Genomic DNA, 18,758 nt, shown 5'->3' on the forward strand with positions numbered 1-18,758 from the left:
TAAACATAAGCTGAGCACTTGATTCAAAGCAATGCTTTTTTGCATCAAAATCGGAATGAACATATTAAACTCTGTGGTAAAGTTTCACTGCTGCTCAAAATCAGCCAGGATATTGGTACCAAATCCCAAGTCTCTCAATTCTAAATTCTACAACGCACATTAGATGATGGCATAGAATGTATCTCGCTCTCTCTCCCTCCCCACTTCACAGATAAACACACGCGATTTCCATTTTACTAAGTACATAATAGTTTTGACCTCATTTATGTGATACGCATAGTACACACCCATGCTGTCTCACTGCTACTTCACCCATCCTCCCCCGTGTCCATCACACCTCCTCTTTCTAGTCATTACTTGTTTTGTTTGCTGCTAATTGTCTCCAGAACAGTTTCTGTACACGTGTCTGTTCCGTGTATGTCACTAGACCGATTTAGGCAGATGACTTCCGATTTTCGTAAGCAATACCGGCTTTATTGTGGCCTTGATGTTTTTTCAAAATATAACCCTTTCCTGTTGTAAAACACTAACGCGTATGTTAATGTAAGTTGTCTGCTGAAGGGCGCACTCCATGTGACGTGGCTAAGGGGGTTAAAGTGCCCGATGCAGAAATGTGTGTGATACTTGCAAATCACGTGGGCCTGCTCCAGTAAAGTATTTGAGAGCATGGGGTTACTATGCTGAAAGCCGAGCTCACAAGGGGTTAATGTGCCCTTTCTTCACGTTTCTACGCCTTCTGGTGAGGTTTTGTGCCAGTTCCCTTTCCACAATCTCTAGCTTTCTCTCCTGGTTTCACTGGCAGTAACTCTCACCCCTTTCCTTTTCCTCCTCTCAGCTGCTCCTTACTTTCCACCCCCACCCCGCTGCTCCGGCTCTTACGGCTGCTATCTGCCCACTCTCTTCTGTCTGTCACCCAGTATCCAGGATAATCTGCTGCATGACTAAAAACTTATAAGGTCCCAATGGCGAGACCTATTGGCTATGCCAATGCTTGTTTTTTTGTGGTATGGATTGTATAGATTATGCACAGTCATGGTCTTGCCAGTTATGTTCTTTCTGTATATGTACAAATATGAAAAAATTATTTCACATGAACTTTAATGAAATCCAGAATTAACATTGTTTTCTGCAAATAAATGGTAATTACAGTGGTTCAGTTATGTGAAATCTGACTGAAGTGATTTGATGAATGTGTCCATATTGGCAATTGTGGTGGTGCTTGAGACTTTTGGCATTTTTCTGCCCTAATCTTTCCAGGCAACCTGTTAATTGCTCCACCATCAGGAATATGCATTGGGCCCAGAAGGTGAAAAATAGGGTACTAGGTGTGGGCATGTGCCATTCTGCCCGCATGGTTGGTGGCAGAGCTGTTCCCTTTTCTTATTTTTCAAAGGACTTGCCTCCTAAGCTCACAAAGAAACTTGACACCCTAAAACCCTTGAAGACTGGGCAGGATAAGAAAGGGCAAGGAAGTACATTTCCAGAACCTGGTGTTGGGTGGACTAGAAGCTCCCCCACTTCAGTGCGTGGCTCTAGGTTAAAATATTTGACCTCCTTACTCCCTCATCAGTTCACTACTGAATATGTGGAGAACCCCCAGAAGGACTGTCCTGTTGCTTGAAGCCTGCCACCTACCCTCAGAGGACTGCCCTGTTTGCAGCTTGCCTTGCTGATTTATCCCAGGACTTCAAAGTGAATCAAAGGGTCAGTTGTCTGAGCTACAGTGACGCACGCTTCAGAGGCCTCTCTGCAGCTGACCTGCTGCAATGGGACCTGCCTGAGCTCTACTGGCATCTGCTAGAATGTCTTCCTAAACCCCAAGAGATGCATCCCTATGTCCTGGACCTTTGTAGGAGCTCCTCCTGTAAAATCTTGAAGTTTTGAAATTTGTGTGTCATTCTTTGAAAAGGTAACTTTTCCAGCGGAATAGCCTCTTCCTGTCTCCGGTTTGCGGTCCAGTCTACCTGAACTTGTGACTTTGTCCTGGTCCAGCGCCACCAGATATCCAGTTAGTGCTTATTTGCTTCTTTTACTTAAACCTTTTGATTTGCATATCTCCTATTCTACTAATTTTATTTTTTAACTTTTGGTCATTTTATTTATTAAATTTGCTTTATTTTTTCCTAAATTGGTTTGGGATTTTCATTGTGTTTTTTCACTTTAATACTGGGCCTGTTCTGCAAAAATACTTAAAACCACTAAGTAAAGAGACGGACTGCTTTTATGTCAAGCTACCAGAGTTAAGCGCAGCTTAATTTAGTGACTTTTGTGGTTCGTCTGGACAAGGGTTGTGATTGTTCGTTTGGTATGGGTAACTATCCCCACCCCCTTGTCAGTAACCCAAATTCCTTACACCACTCATGAATGGCACCTCCTATGTATGCAGAGTCTGTGAATGTTCTAAGGTTTGATACAAGTAGAGCACTGGTATGTATCGAATCTGTTATCTGAAAGGTGGCATAATCAGAACCTTGCTAAAATCCAAGCCCACGTTTGATAGAACCTTTACATAATCTGTGAAGCTATTATCTCCCCTCTCTTTCAATGAGAACGTAGTCCAACAACATTTTTCGTCTCCATGCATGGCACTAAAATGGGGTAAGTGGATTCTTTTAACTGCACTATTCGATTCTAGACCATCTTGTTTGGCTAAGTAGCCATTTTTCAAAATTACACACCCATGTAGGCCCATAAACATTAATGGAATGCATGCACCATGTGTGGGGGTTGGTATGGCATTTTGGAAAGTATTAGTAAGGATTTGAGGAATCTCCTAGATCCTTATGTGTTATGGAGGTTTTATTTTTGTTAAGTGTGACAAGTCTTGCATTGTTAAAACCTCGGGTGAAGGTGAGAATGACTGAAGGTGTGGAAGTAGAAATTGGCTGTCTAAACCTGACTGACTTCAATTAGCTTTCAACATGAGAATCATAGCTTTTCAAATAAAGAGTAGCAAATTAATGTGTGGAAATGTGGAATTCTAGATTTTTATGACAAATTTTCCTGGGTATGTTGAAGGTTCATTCTCCGGTTTCCAATTCAGATAATTGGCTACCAGCTTGCTCACCTCTTGTATGTGGTTTGAGTTTGCATTTCTTCATGATTTAAATGTAAGCTCTTTTATGTAGAAGTAAGTTTCTTTCTTCCGTTATGTATGTTTACAGTTACGTATGCTTCCTTTGTGTTTCTCTTAATCTTCAAATGTGGAAAATTGTTTGCTTTTTCATTATTCATGTGTTTACCATATAAAGTCTAACTCTAATTTTTAGGTCGAGCTAGAATACGCATGCCTGCATGCGTCTAGCTCGACAACTATTGTCGCCCGTATCCTGGGAATCTGAGACAGGGGCCGGGCACGAGCGTCGACTTAACCTCGTGGGCGCGCACACCCAGCCCCTGCCTCAGATTCACAGCAAGACAGGCTCTCGCCCGCGCGCACACACAGCCACACATGCATGCGCACACACATACACCCACGCAGGCACACAGACCCACATATACACACGCAGCCACACTCACGCATGCGCACACACATTCCCACGCGCACACACTCACCCCCCTCCCCACCGAACACGCAGGGCTTACATACACACACAAACGCGCACACACACACCCTCCCAACCCCACTCACCGGGCACACGCAGGGCTTCCATCACTGGGGGGGCACCGTCAATGTGCCCCGACGCCCCCACTCACCGGGTCTGTTATACTCCTTGTCCTGTTCCTCCCGACTCCGCAGCCCGCTCCGTTGTTTCTCCGCCCCTTCCAGACAGTTCGTGCGTGTCATGCCTCTCCTTTCTCCCGTCCGGAAATCCGATTTGCGTGTCCGGCCTCGCTCTCGCTGTTCTAGGCGGCATGTTTAGGGTTTCTTTTGTGTGCCACGCCTCTCTGGCTATCCATTGCTGTTCTCCACAAGCATTTGCAATGCAATCGGTCTTGTTTTGTTGTATTTGTTATGTTTACTGTTCGTTTTATGTGGTCATAGTATATCAGGTTACTTGTTCCCATTCTAACCCGGCTTGTACGCCCCCTCCCGTGTGTGACTGGATTCACCGGAGCATCCGCTAATCCCCCAAAAAATAGGCTGGGATAGACCACGCTCATGCCCTCAGTTTACGAGTGGGTCGGATAGAGGAGGCACGCGCTCTAAGCTGACCGCAGCAGCCCTGCTGCAGCGCCTGGGCCCCCTCTACATGCTGAGCTTCGGGGGAGCCCCCTCACCGACGCCAGCCAGGTAACTGCTGCACTCTGCACCCGGGGTCTGCATGTGCATATGGCAGGGCACGGACACGGCACTGGGACTTGCACTCTCAAAGACCAAGTGTTTAGGAGATAGTTCTTGCTCGTGGTGTGTCTGAATGTCACGTTTTGGAGGTAAAAGGCTCTTGCTGCCTTGAGGGCGTGCAGCGCCCTCTCAGCTCTATCAGAGCTGCTGTCTAAGTGCTGAGTAGAGCCCTGAGCGGGGGTCAGCGAACTGGCAGCACAGCAGCGTATGCTTTCTAATAAAACCGACGCCGTGTCCGCTGAGCGGTGCAGCCTCACCCCACACACAGAGGTCAGCATCCCCCGCACCGAATCTGTGTCCTCTAACACACAGGAATGAATTAGGGCACTAAGCAGTACATGTCTCCCCCACATATAGGATCGCGGCAGTCTTACACAATTGGCTGTGGCATTCCTGCTGTAACCAGCAGGAGCTACAAAATCATGTGGGCACGCATTAAGCAGTTATCAGATAGCGCCCCCCCCCCCCCCAATCATGCACCGCTATTGTCCACTGACCGGCATTAATCTCTTTTGTGGTCTGTAGCGGTTATCAGGCTTCCCATAGCTGCCAGGATCTGTTTGGGCTGGACCACGTGGCAACACAGTGAAATATAACAGCCCTACCTGGATCATCATTCCAGGCAGCTCTGACTTTATCTTGTTTTCCGTCACCGCAGGTCAGGAGGAGGAGGTCAGTTGCCATTTCTGTTTTCAGGTGGTGGGTGTGCAGCTTTCTCTTCCCCTGAACGCCCACCGCCAACGAAGGCCTGGCGCCTTTACATCCTGTGCAGACCCTTCCTCTCCCTCACAAGCCATGCTCACTGTGAGGAGGACCGCCTCGTGGCTGCTGCTTTGTTCCAGGGCACAAGCCAGGCCAGACTCTGCCTGCAGTGTCACGAGGCCTGCACACCGCCCCAACACCATCAGCCCCCAGGTGCCTGTGGCCACCAGACATCGGCACCGGCTTCCTGCTTGCCAGCCCTGTTATGTTCATTAACTTTCATATGCAGGGCTCGAGTCGGGGTACCACGTGGCTGGACGGCGTCCCCCCACTTATTTTTCCGGGAGCTCGATAACTGGAGCAAATTGAGCCACACATTCACTCTTTGGCCTCTCTGGGGCGAGATCGGAGCCCATTCAGAACGCTGCTCACACGCTGGCTTCTCTGATACAATCGCATATAAGGGGTGAGCGAGGGGAGGCAATGAGTCGGAGACCTTTCGTGACGTCACTTCCTGTTGTGACGTCAGCGTCCCCCCACTTCTTTTTTTAGGACTTGTGCCCTGATATAGCGTGACTCACGCCGAAGGTACTTAACAATCACAACACAGGACCCCAATTCCTGCTGAGCTAAGCCCTGTAAAAAGCAGCCCTCGCCAGTGTGGCCCCAGAGAGCTTGGCAAGTGCACACATGAAAGCTCCAGCTTCCTGCCTACACCATAGCTCCCAAATGAGAACATGACAGACCTGACCAAGGCCATCAGAGGGACACCCGCGTAGAAATCATAATTTCATTTCAAAGGTAACCTCTGCCATCCGTTCAAAGGTAAAGTTCCACACTCCTACCCATGTTTTTGCGCTTCATTTCCAGATCAAAGCAGCACTTTTGCATTTCTTGCTCTAATCTCGCCCGATCAGTTAACAATCGGAGCTTTGCCTAAGTAGGACAAATAATAAGAAAGCGTGTCGGGGCAAGCCGGGCAGCGTACTGCTTCCCCGAAAGTCAAGCAACAAAGTTATAGCGCGCAGAGAGTGCAGGGCTCGAAAAATCTGAAAAATGGTACTAGTCCTGCAGGTCTAGTACCTCGAAAAAATCTCCTCGACCTAACCGTAACCTCCTTGACCTCTGTCTCTAAAAGCGGAGCAAATGTGACAAGATAACCAGATTTAAAGGCATCTTTATTGATCATATGCTTTGTGAGCAATAAAAAGGCCTTTAAATCTTATCTTGTCACCTTTTGCTCCGGTTTCAAAGACAGAGGACAAAAGTTAGTATGTTTTCGTACTCGCCAGAAAGGGCGAGTAGGACCTAAAAATAGCTCGCCCTCATTAAATTTACCTCGCAAATGCGAGCGGTCGAGTGGATTTGTCGAGCCATGGAGTGCCACATAAGTCAACAATGCTGCCAAGGAACTGCAAAGAATCTATGCATTCCAGATATTACGCTTGCAAGCTGACTACAGCATTCGTTGACTACGAGTATTCATAACACAAGCACGAGATGCCAGTGCAAACAAACGTCTCAAAAACAAAAAACACAGGAACCCAAAACCGTGGGCAGGAAGGTCAACAAGCAGCTAATTCAGACTGGGCAGAAATGGAGAGCCTGCGCTAGTTCTGCTTCAGCGGTTTATCTGCCCTTGTAATTGCATGTGGCCCCCACTGGCATTTATTGGTGGAGAGCGAGACTCTTTGCGACCGTCACGGGTAAACACTTGGTTAGAAACACGTGTATTATTTACCTTCAGTGATGCGAACATAGAAGGGCGTGAACACCTGCTATGAAGCAGTCTTTTAACAGAAGGTGGGGGGCACGTGCCCAGTGTTCTTGACCTCACAGCTAGGCTCTACCTCGCGACAAGCCATTTTCACTCTTCAACAAGTGAACAAAGGAGAGAAACTGGGAGGGAGAGCGGGGTAATGTTTCTCATTAAAATCACGATGGGTTTTTTACCAGCATGTATGAGCAGCATGATTCAGGCTAATAAACCATTTATACATTATATTTTGTTAATGGCACTCTGAACTCTAACGTCTGGACTTTTTAAAATTCTGCTTTCAAATGAAAAAAAGACAGAGAAGTGAAGCAATTTGCCTAGAATCACACAATTTGATCAAGTGAGAAGCCATGATTACAGTCTGCAGTTCAGCCATAGGAAATTATTACTTACATCTAATTGTATATCAAGAACAATACTTTGTGTATAGTAGTCTTTCAAGAAATGAACCAGCAAGCTGACATGCAAAGTACCAATATAACATGATAAACCACCATCACACCATTTCATAGAACTTTCTAGAAACAGATTGGGCACAAAAGTGAATTAACCTTTAGAATATGAGTGTTGATTAACCTAGCAAACTACAAGTGTGTTTTTCTTATAGTAAAGGTGTAACGGTGGGACCCATCTTCGAACTAATAATTCTGTTTAAATAACGGCCTCCCGGGTGGCAGAACATAAGATTGGCATAACCTGTCTGGTCTTAACTCAGTTTAATTTGCATTATCAGAGGCAGGCAATTTCTGTTGCCATTTTTTAAATTACAATAACTTTTATTTAAGTATTAATTATTAAAAAAAATAAAAGCCATTGTTATTTGTAATATTAATACATCTGAGTCATGTAAATACAACACATATTGCATTACAAATGCTATAGGTGTCACGTTTGCGAAAGTTAAAACTATTGGCATTGTAAATGACAAAGTATTAATTTCGCTATTTTCAAAACCAACACATAAATAAAATATTCGTCATTTACAATACCAATAGCTCAAACTTTCCTAATGCGAGACCTATTGCATTGCAAATGCTTGTTTACATTGTGCACACCATTTTATCCCAATCTTAAAAGGGCATATTAACCTCTTCCGTGCTCGTGACTGAACCACCCTGTCATGAGACACAGGCGGCGTGTGCTCATGACGGCGTGGTTCCGCCATGCTTCAGACGCTCCCACGGGGCAGCGATTCCCTGCCTGTGCTGGCGAATTGATGAGCGGGCGTGGTCATGACGTGAGCACGCGCCCTCTCCCCCCCCCCCGTGTCTTATGACGGCGTGGTTCCGTCACGAGCACGGAAGCGCCGCGCTCAAATACCCCCGGCGCCGTGGCGGAATTCGTGGGGTTAAAGGAGAGTATTGTCAATACGATTGCATGTCTTGTCTAAAGTATGAATTTAAATATTTGTCCAGTGTGATGAGAAATTGACTTGTAATATCGGTTCAGTTTTGTGCATATTTTGGTTTTCATATGAAATTTATGTTTACTCTTCTGTTACAGAGTTTTCCATCAGATGAAGGATGGCCTTTTGCGAAATACTTGGGTGCATGTGGAAGAATGGTTGCGGTAAACTACGTTGGCGAGGAGTTATGGAGTTTTTACAATGCACCATGGGAGAAGAGAGTGGACCTTGCCTGGCAACTAATGGAAATAGCTGAACAGCTAACAAACAATGACTTTGAGTTTGCCCTCTACCTCCTAGATGTCAGCTTTGACAACTTTGCAGTCGGTCCAAGAGATGGGAAGGTCATAATTGTAGATGCTGAAAATGTGTTGGTGGCAGATAAAAGGTTAATTAAGCAAAGTAAGTTAATTTTGCTACTTATGCTTTGTATTTTGTTGCGTGAGCACCTAAACTAGATTCAGCGGCTCCAATCCTTGCCCCCTGATATACCTCCGATTTATAAAAAAAAATAAAAAAAATCCACAGTTTTTAGGTCTCGACCTACAGCATTGCTTTAGCAATGCTTGTTTGTGTCGATTATAGTGAGGTTTTCAAAAGTCTACCCAAACTGCTGCGGATTGGGTACAGTTCATGTGAGGCAGGCGCGTGTACAAAGCACACCATAAGCCTCAACATCAGACTTCAAAGGGATCCGCTCACCCGCCACCCGCATCAGATTTCAAAGGAATGTGCTCCCTCACCCCACCACAGCAATGCCGAGAGCTTCATCACACTTTCCTAGTGTGTCTTCCTTCTCCTGCATGTGACCCTACTTGCACCCTCTGGGGATCCTTCTTCATTCTTTTCTGCTTTTCCCTGTTTCTGCCACACTCCACTCCTTGGTATCTCCTTTCTGGCCTTTTTCCTACTTAACTTTTCATCCTTTCTCCTTTAATCCCATTTCCACCTTCTCACAACCCCTTTGAGCACTGTTATCTTAACATTTGTGTTTCTTTCTGTCTTATAATGTCTGCACTGCCACCATTTACTTCGGACACTCACACCATCTCACCCTCAAACACCCTCACCCACCCCCTCCCTCACCCTCACCCCCCTCACCCACACCCACACCCCCACCCCCTCACTCCCCCTCACTCTCCCCCTCTCACCATCTCACGCTCACAAGCCTCTCACCCGCTCGCAACCCATTCCCCCTACCTAGCATAGCATAACAAAGCATATCATAACAAAACACAGCCTAACATAACAAAATAAAGGATAGCAAAACAAAGCATAGCATACAGCATCACTCAGCACCACCACAGCATCACGCATCTGTGCAACCATTCAACAGCAACTGGTTCAAATATGTTCTCTTAATGTTTCAAGCTTTATTAAAAATTTAACAAAAATATGTTAATATTTCACTTCTGTTCTTGGATTTTCGTCACAATAAAATACACTGAACCTAATCTTCACAAAAGTTATTTAGTAGACATTGCTGATCCGGGCCAAATTATTCTGGACAAAATTTTTTAAAATGTCAGATGTAATATTTCAGGAACCAAGAGACCTATATACTTCCTTTTGGTGTCAAAACATTTGTTTGGGTCAAGTAGTCTTACAGAAAATAACTCCTCAGAGCAACCCTTCCACATTTTTCCAAAAAGTCCAGCTATAATAGTTGAAGAGGCACATGAACATTTTTTTTTATTTACTCCGGTTTAAGATACATTTTCATAGTTCACTTTAATTCTTTCTCCCATCACTTGTGATACATTTGCAGAATGTTGAACATGTGAGGCGAGCATATTGACAGGAACATCTTTTTATACCACCGGTTTTGCATGCACATGGAAGTTGTGTGGGTCAAGGCTTTAGAAATGTCATAGGTGTTTGCACCCCATCAATATCTTCCCAACCAAATTCACACTTATACATATGCATGATCCAAAACAATTACACATCTTCTGATTTAAGAAGAGCTCTCTTTTATGTGTCCCTGCTTCGAATGACTAAGGTGGAAGGTCACTTAGAGGGACTGAGCTCCTGAACTCACTGTACCGAAGATAGTAAATGTGTTGACAGTCAGAACTCTTTTTCTACACATGCACAAGATATTTTTCTACCTCTTTAAAGTCGCATTTTTCTTCTGTTTCAGCAAATCTTTTCAGAAATTTCACAGGTTCAACAGTTAAAGCGCCAAGCTTTGTTCCAATTTCGCTCACTGTCATCACTCTTAAGAATATGTGCCTTGATATGAACACTGGGCATATGTGGGTCAAGTTTCTTGTACAGAATATGAAGAGGGATTAAGTGTCTTTTTTGCCAGTTCCATAACTGACAATCCTTGACTCAAAAACATTGCAACAAATGTAAGTAGCACAATAATACATCTGCCATTTGACAGTACAATGACTTGATTAGAACCATTTCGAACAGCCCACTCAACATGTGGGACAACACAAAGGTCCGCTTCCTCCAATTTGCTGGTAAGTTTCTTTTATAATGTGGCCTGTACCTTATTAAATACATCTCTGCAGATACAAACTCCTAATTGACAATCATTCCACTTGAAATAATTGGAAATTCAGTGTTCACAGAAGCATTAGCAATGTTTTGGCAAGTTAACATCTCCAAGTTCATCTTGTTCGATGTTGATGACCAGAATTTATTAGGTTACAAATTTTTGATGCAGACCAGGTTAATCAATCGTCTTTATTTCGCATTTAAAGATAAAATGCATAAAAGTACATGGAATAACATTCACTTCATACATATAGAGCAATAAAGGTATTACAGTATAGTTCTGGCTAGTTTAATCTGAGTAGAAAGATTGAATTATTTAAAACAAAGTCATTTGATTTAAATAAATGATGGGTTGTTTTTAGAGAATCCTATCACTAATTTCATAACGGCATATTACCTATGCTGCCTTGTATCAACCACCTTAAATAAAAAGTTAGATTAAATATATCCTAAAACAGATTTTATCAAACCTTCATTGTAAGGTTTAGCAGCAGAATCACAATCTATATAAACCAGAATTCTAAAAACATGGAATTTAAATAGGATAAAATAGCCGTCTTCTTTGGAATTGGTTAAGAATCTTACAGGTACCATACATACAGTGCATATTTATTTATTTATTTATTTTTGCAATTTTTAAAGCGCTACAGTTACCCTTGGGTGTCTCGGCGCTAGAGGCTAAAAGCAGAAAACCAGTAGTTAGAACTTTAAGACATCGGTTGGAATGATCTATGAATCTTGTCGTTGAGAGAACAGCCAAGTCTTTAATTGTTTTCTGAAGACAATCAAAGATGGACTGATTTTTATATTGAGAGGAAGGGAGTTCCATAGTTTTGCCGCTGCTATGGCAAAACATCTGTCTCCCCAGTTAACTTTCCTTGTTCTGGGAATCTGAAGCATATGAGCCGTATTGGAACGCAGCGTTCTGGGGGTTGCCAAAGGCTTAAAAGAACTTCTCAGGAATTTGGGTCCCATATTGTTTGTTGCCTTATAGACGATGCAGAGGGCCTTGAACTTCGTGCGACTTCTGACTGGAAGCCAATGCAATTGATCCAGATATCCAGAAACAGAGCTATATTTGGGAATGCCCAATAGAACTCTGGCAGAGGCATTTTGTATCAATTGCAATTTGGAAATAACCTTTTTTTGTGCGTTGAGGAAGAGGGCGTTGCAGTAGTCAGTACGTGAAAACACCAGTGTGGATATAAGTGTTTTTCCTGTAGCTATGGGAAGATACAGTAGAAGTTTCTTTATTTTCCTTAGGATGTTAAAGGATGATGAAACTACAGCGTTCACGTGGTGATGGAAAAGGAGCTTGTCATCAAATATCACTCCCAGATTTCTGACTTTACTGACAGGTTGAGGTGGAGTTCCCAGTTCCTCAGGCCACCATAAGGGGGACCACAGAGGTTGAATATTTCCAAAGAGCATGACCTCCGTCTTAGATGAATTAAGTTTTAAGCAGTTGGAGGCCATTCAACTACTAATGGCCCTCATACCATTCTTGAAATTTGCTGCAACAGTAGGTCTGTTTTTGTGTATGGAAAGTACCAACTGGGTATCGTCGGCGTATGTTGTTAAGTTGATGTTGTACTCTTTTATTACCCTCGCTAAGTCCGAAACATAGATATTAAAAAGAGTCGGACTTAGCGAGGAACCCTGAGGGACTCCACAAGGAAGGCTGAAAGTAGGTGAAGTGAAAGTACCCAACTTAACTGCCTGCTTGCGGTCAGCCAAGAAGGATGTAATAAGGTCCCTGGCTCTGTGTTTAATACCGATGGCTTCGACACGGCCGATCAGTGTAGAGTGATCGACCGTGTCGAAAGCCGCCGACAGATCCAACAAAATCAGGACAGCCTGTCCACCCTTGTCCATTGTGGCCCTTATTTCGTCTGCCGCCTTGATTAGGGCAGTCTCTGTTCCGTGACCTTGTCGGAAGCCGAACTGGGTGTCGTCTAACAAGTCGTTAGTTTGAATGTAGTCAGACAGTTGTTTATTCATGACCGATTCAAAGATCTTAGCTGGAAACGGCAGAGAGGCAATAGGACGGTAGCTGGAAGGTAGTGAGGGGTCCAGGGAAGGTTTCTTAAGAAGCGGCCTGATAATGGTATTTTTCCAGATGGTAGGGTAAGAACCTGTTGAAAACATAATGTTGCAGATGTGTGTCAATGGTATAGTAATGATATTTGGAATATTATTGAGTATGGATGGGTGACAAGGATCCAGAGGAGAGGCAGATTTAATTGACTGAATTAATTTGTGAATGTCTTGTGGATTTGTCCTGGTAAATTCAGTTAGAACTATCGGATTCTCATTTATCTGAGAGTCGGAAGAATCAGAAATTTTCACATGTGGGTTAAAATCTTTGAATATAGATGTGACCTTTTCGGAAAAGAAATCGGCCAGTACATTACAAAGATTTTGAGATGTTTCAGTAGGAGGGTTGGGTGGTTCGGCAAGGTGGTTTACAACTTCAAACAAGTTCTTCATGCTGCATCTAGCTTGGTCTATTTGAGTGGTGTAGTAGATGTTTTTCTCTATTGCTATGCTCTGCTTATAGCTATGAAGTGCAGCTTTGTAAGTTGTCTTATCTGATGGGTTATAGTTTTTGCGCCAGTGTCGCTCCATATTACGACAATGTTGTCGTTGAAGTCTAAGATTTTCAGTAAACCATGGGGCCGAAGGAGTCTTCCTGTTGTGTTTGAGTGTTCTAGGTGGAGCTAAAGTGAAGAAAGCCTCTTCTAGAATGGAAGTATATATAGTAGCTGCAATATTGGGGTCATAAACTCTTTATGGTTAGACCTTAGACTGCAGTCCTCAAACTGATCCCCCTTATTAAATGAATGTATTTGCAACCCCCATAAGTTTTTGTAGCTGCTAGTAAATAAGAGGCAGTTACGAAGCATACATAAAAAAGGGTTTCAAGTTGTTGGAGGATAAATAATGCCTCCTTAGTGTGACGCAGATTACATTTTCGCAGCAGTGGGATAATGAACTTTTTCCTTTCTGTGGCATAAAAGGAGCAGAAAAATATGTGCAGGGTAGATTGTTTTGACTTTTCATCACCGTGACAGAGGGAGAGGTGAGTCAATGAAAATACAGTTGAAGGGTGTCCCAGCATTGGTGGTATGTAATTGAAACCAAACCTTGTCAGAATAAAACAATGCCGGCAGTTCTCTACAAAGGAGAGATGAGGGGGAGCCATGTTGTACCACTGGTAAATCCTGATATGTCAATACTGTGCCTTTACCTTTAGATCTTTCCCATCTGCCCATATGCTTTTTGCCATAAAGATGTATTTTTCAGCTTGCTTTTAGGAAAGCTTTCGCACAGTATTGTTATAACATACAGGTCCTCTAAACCCAATGAAATTAAAGATTCTCTGACATAAAATGACCACAGAATTTAAGGGCATGCTCTAACTTCATAACATCTCTTAAAAGCATTTGATTTATTGGTACCGTTTTGCGTTTCCAAATTGATAACCACAATAAATGCGAAGCCATTTTGATAGTATCACATATAAAAGGGAAACCTAATTCTTTGAGATATAAAATGTGAGCAAGCTCCTGGGACAGACAATCTTTTGACACATTTGTCTTCCAACACGTGGAGTCCCTCCACATATACTAACCCCAAAATTCTTGCCCCGTATGTAGCTGTCACTCTTGCTTTCGCAGTAATTTTAGCCATTTCTTGACTGGGTTTGCCTCCCAGTCTTTTTGAAAATCTAAAGTTTGCCGCTATACTCTTTCTTAGGTGATTTTATTCTATTTTAGATCGCCTCTTTGCATTTTAGTTTAATGTCAAACATACACCAAGATAGGTAAATTGTTCTCCTTGTTCGATTTTATTTCCATTTAAGTAAAATCTTAAACTTCTTTGATCTTCCACGTAACGTCATAATAAAAGATTTCTTTTTACTTACCTAAAGGTCCAGGTCCGCCATGAAGGCTGCTATTGTTCTATTAGTATTTGGAGGGCCCGGAGAGTTTGAGCCAATAGAACAGTGTCATCCATATAACAGAATCAGAAGGGGAATTAACTCTACACTTGGGGCGTCTTTAGTCTTTTCAGTCAGGGCCTCATTCAGTTTGTTAATGTAGAGAGTAAATAAAAAGGGGGCTAGTACACATCCCTGTTTGACTCCCTTCTCTCCTTTGAAAGGTCTGGTGCACTCGATCCCGTAGTGGACTGAGACTGTTTCACCTGTGTAAAGTCGTCTTATGAAATCAATTATGAGTTGGTCTAATTCTATGGCCTCCATGATGACCTACAGTTTGCTATGTGCTACGCAAGCAAATGCCGCAGACAGGGTCATGAATGCCATGCGTCTTTGCGATTGTATATTTTGCTGCCATTAATGTCTGGTTCAGGCATTGATCGAGGATATACCCCTGCCCTTCCTGAACCCATGCTGCACTTAAGGCCCAGATCCTCTTCTCTTCAACTCAGTTCTCGAGGCTGTTCAGTAGAACCTGGCCTATGAATTTTGCTGTGCAATCTGTCAGTGATATGGGACGATCATTAACAGTATTGGTTGGTGCCTGGTATTATTAATGATTGTTTCCATGAGGTTAGTGGCCCTTTTTTCGCTACCCAATTAAAAACAACAGTCAATAGGGGAGACCATAATAAAATATTAGCAAGGAAAACTTCCACTGGGATCCCATCTGGCCCTGCAGCTTTCAGGGAGGAAGACTGAGAGAGCGAGTGAGTTGAATTTCTTCTAGATCAAATGACATAAATGGTTTCTCCTTAGAAGGGCAAATTGCCTCGTTTGCAAGGAGATTATCAGCCTTTTGTGATATAGCTTGAAAATGTCCGACCCAATTTTCCTCACTTATATGTACATCCAGAGATGGGTCTTCCTTGTCCTACCATAAGGAGGAAATTAATCCCAACCAAAAGGCTTTACTATCATTCTGAAGTGAAGCTTGCTTTAAGTTATCCCATGCCTCAGCCTTTAATTGTTTCAGCTTGTTTGCTCTGGCCAATGTATAGTTTAGCCTTAAGTTTCGAATTAATCTTTTTCCCCTAGGTTGGCTTTTTAAGGCTTTACGTAAGTTTGCTGAGGCTTATGAGCAGGTTTTATCCAAACAGCGGTGCTGAGGAACCATATCGGTGGGCCTAGGGCAGCTTAGTTGTAACTTTAATTCTGCTAGGATCTTTTCAAATGCTTCAGCCACCTCTGTAACCTTTGCCATGGGATCTAACCAGTGCAGGACATTATAATTAGAGGTTATGGTCTTGGTGTTTAGAGTGACCTCATCAACCTTATCCCACATTAGTGTATACCCATTGTGTTATTTTGGAAGGATCGGTTTGGGGACGATTTACTATTTTTACCACCACCCCTCCAAACCATTGAGCAAGTGAGCATAGCATGGTCACTGAACTCTGTCATTCTAACCTTAACCATGGTAATAATGTTTCTAAACTTATCACAAATAATTACATTATCAATTGTAGACCTATGATCTAATGTTTGATAGTTAGAAGCAAATTGTAAAGTGGGGACCATTAAGGTGGTATCTATAATTATCTCATTACAAGGTTCTAACTGCCAAGTCATCAATGGAGAATTTAAGGCGGTTCTCTATGGTGAGCGCATAAAATTGGTTATTTGGTCTCCCTTTTGGCCCACTATTCCACAGAATCTTAGTTTGTCTCTTGGACACTTTTTTATGTTAAAATCTCCAACCCAAATAAATTGCATGTGTTTTGGGTGACCAGTTAGAATGTCAAGAGTCATCACTGATGTGGGATTCTCAAAATTGTTGTTGTAGTAATTATAGAAATAAGAATAATTATTCATAAAAGTCAGAACTTAACGCGATTGTGTTTACTAGCATGGTAAGAATGCCCCCCTGAGATCTGCCCCCTTTAGATGGAAGAGCTGGGGTGTGAAAAGACCAGAAGCCATTTAAATAAATGGGTTCCACTTCCCAGGTTTCATGAACACATACGCTCTGAAATTTTGATAGCTCATTATTATCCTTTTTGTTTAGTATAACCTCCAATATACCATAAGAGGAAGGTATAATTTTGATCAGTGCACAGGTTGTATCAGACTCTGGTGAAGGAGCTGGGGGAAGTTGTGCTATCCCATGGTGTTCTCCTAGCCATCAGATGGTGTTGGATATAGTGCCCTATCCCAGCGTGCTTGGTTAGCCAGTGCAGCGCTTTTAGTCATGAGTTGGGCATTGGATTCCTGTTGTGTCGAGTTTAGAACTGGGGCATTAACTAATATTAAGACAAAAGGGCAGGCAGCTGGTGGAAGATGTAGAGTTTGATAAATAGCACTTCCCATGCTGAGAAGTAGGGCTATGGAATTGATTAGTAACCAGGGAATTCCTTTCCCTTTGGGCAGGTCTGGCATCTGTCCCCGCTGAGATTTTTTGACTGATAAGGAAGTTAGTCTAAGATGTTACTCAAGCCCCTAAACTTCTTTTACTTTCAATTACAGCCCCAGCCGAGGCAACAGTGTTCTGTACTGTGGGCAATGCCACAAGTGTAGGGTGACTCTTGGTGGTATTTGGCCCTTGTTGTCCCAGTTTACTCATATTGGGTTCAGATACAGTCACTGGTACATTTGAGATGGAATTACGTAGTGGATACTTTAGTTTTTCATTAATCTCTAAATTATTCAAAACAAGTGAGGCATTTTCCATTTTCTCTTGAATCTTTGACTCAGTCTAGCTGCTGCCTTATGGGTTGGAAGATTAAAATCAGTTTGTCCAATAAAATGTCTAATTTGTGACGGGGGTGGGTGTGCTGGTTCCTGGGTTTCAGTCTGCAGTTTTGGAGTGGTCTGAATGGACAAGATATTTCTTGGTCTTAGATTTCTTAAGTAGGGATACTTTTGGAGGGTCTCTTTTCCTTTTACCATGTGTATCTTGATGTGAAGCGATTAATTCTCTACCTAAGGGGTGTATAGGGAAGCTGTGTCTCCACGAGATACACTAGGACCTTCCCATACCCCTTTACTGCCTTGTTTCCCCTGTGGGATGCTATCAAGAGTATCTCGATATATTGTTACTGGACAAAGTTCCTCCACCACAAATGGATATACTTCTTTCAGTCAATGCAATCTCTTTGGAGATGGCAGTAGTAGCTTTAGCCAAAAAGAGTCCAGTATAGTCATAGTTACCCCTTCAGAGTCTGTCGTGTTGACCTTCTTTTTCCCCATTGAGGAGCCTCTCCCACAACTAAACGCCCTCGATAACCAATCATTAGGGTGGGGGGGCAGCCTCTGACGGGCGCAGTGCTGAATTTGAGCACTTCATGGTGTGAGGCTTGCATTACTGGGGACCAGGGAGTCTGGGAGATTAAGTCCTCCCCTGGCCCTTTTCTCCGGGTTCTCGTGCCGAAAGGGCCGTCTGCGGTAGGTGCTGTGGCCTCATTGGCCACAGCACAGGTCAGTTGTTCCACTTGTAGACAGTAGTTTGATTCTTTGACAGATAGTTCAAGATAACTGTAAAAGAAAATGTGCAGTTCTTGGAAGGTGCACACTGACTATCTGTAGAACAGTCTGAATGACCCCTCTGAAGTTTTGCATGGGTGAAATCGTTACCATTCGCAATTGTGACATAGTCCACAGCAACATTTTTCAATGAGGACACCTTTTTTTATTTGAAATAATTCAGGTATAAGGTTTTTTTCAAGCTCTTGTACATGTTTGTGCTTTAATCAATCTGGGGTTTATAAAGCGTGGCTACTAACCCATGAGGGTGTCCAGGTGCTTTTGGGCGGCGGGGGGGTGGTTGCAGATGTGTCTGGGTGCTGGGTTCATTCGAAGAGCTAGGTCTTGATGTCCTTCCTGAGTTGGGACAGCAATCGGGATTGCCTTAGTCCGAGGGGCATGGTGTTCCAGGTCTTGGCGGTGAGGTAGGAAAAGGATCTTCCTCTGGTTCTGCAGATCCGTGGGACAGTGCCCAGGGACAGTTGTGCAGAGCGGATGCGTCTGTTGGGTGCGTGAATTGAGAGGCGGTGGTTCAGATATGCTGGTCTGTAGATGTGGAAGGCCTATGTATGCGTGGGTGAGGAGTTAAAGGTTATTCTTTTGTTGACTTGTC

General features: G+C 43.4%; 1 protein-coding gene across 2 annotated transcripts in view; it reads left to right on the forward strand.

Moving 5' to 3' along the window:
• Nucleotides 1–18,758, forward strand: part of DIPK2A (divergent protein kinase domain 2A) — a 78,457-nt gene that overhangs the window by 41,495 nt on the left and 18,204 nt on the right. For both annotated transcript variants that reach the window (XM_078666431.1, XM_078666430.1), the window contains exon 2: nucleotides 8,268–8,571. In XM_078666431.1, the coding sequence (XP_078522557.1) occupies nucleotides 8,325–8,571 (247 nt within the window). In that variant the 5' untranslated portion in view covers nucleotides 8,268–8,324. The remainder of the gene's footprint in view (nucleotides 1–8,267; nucleotides 8,572–18,758) is intronic.

This window comes from Lissotriton helveticus, chromosome 11, assembly GCF_964261635.1.
Source record: "Lissotriton helveticus chromosome 11, aLisHel1.1, whole genome shotgun sequence".
Taxonomy (NCBI): Eukaryota; Metazoa; Chordata; class Amphibia; order Caudata; family Salamandridae; genus Lissotriton; species Lissotriton helveticus.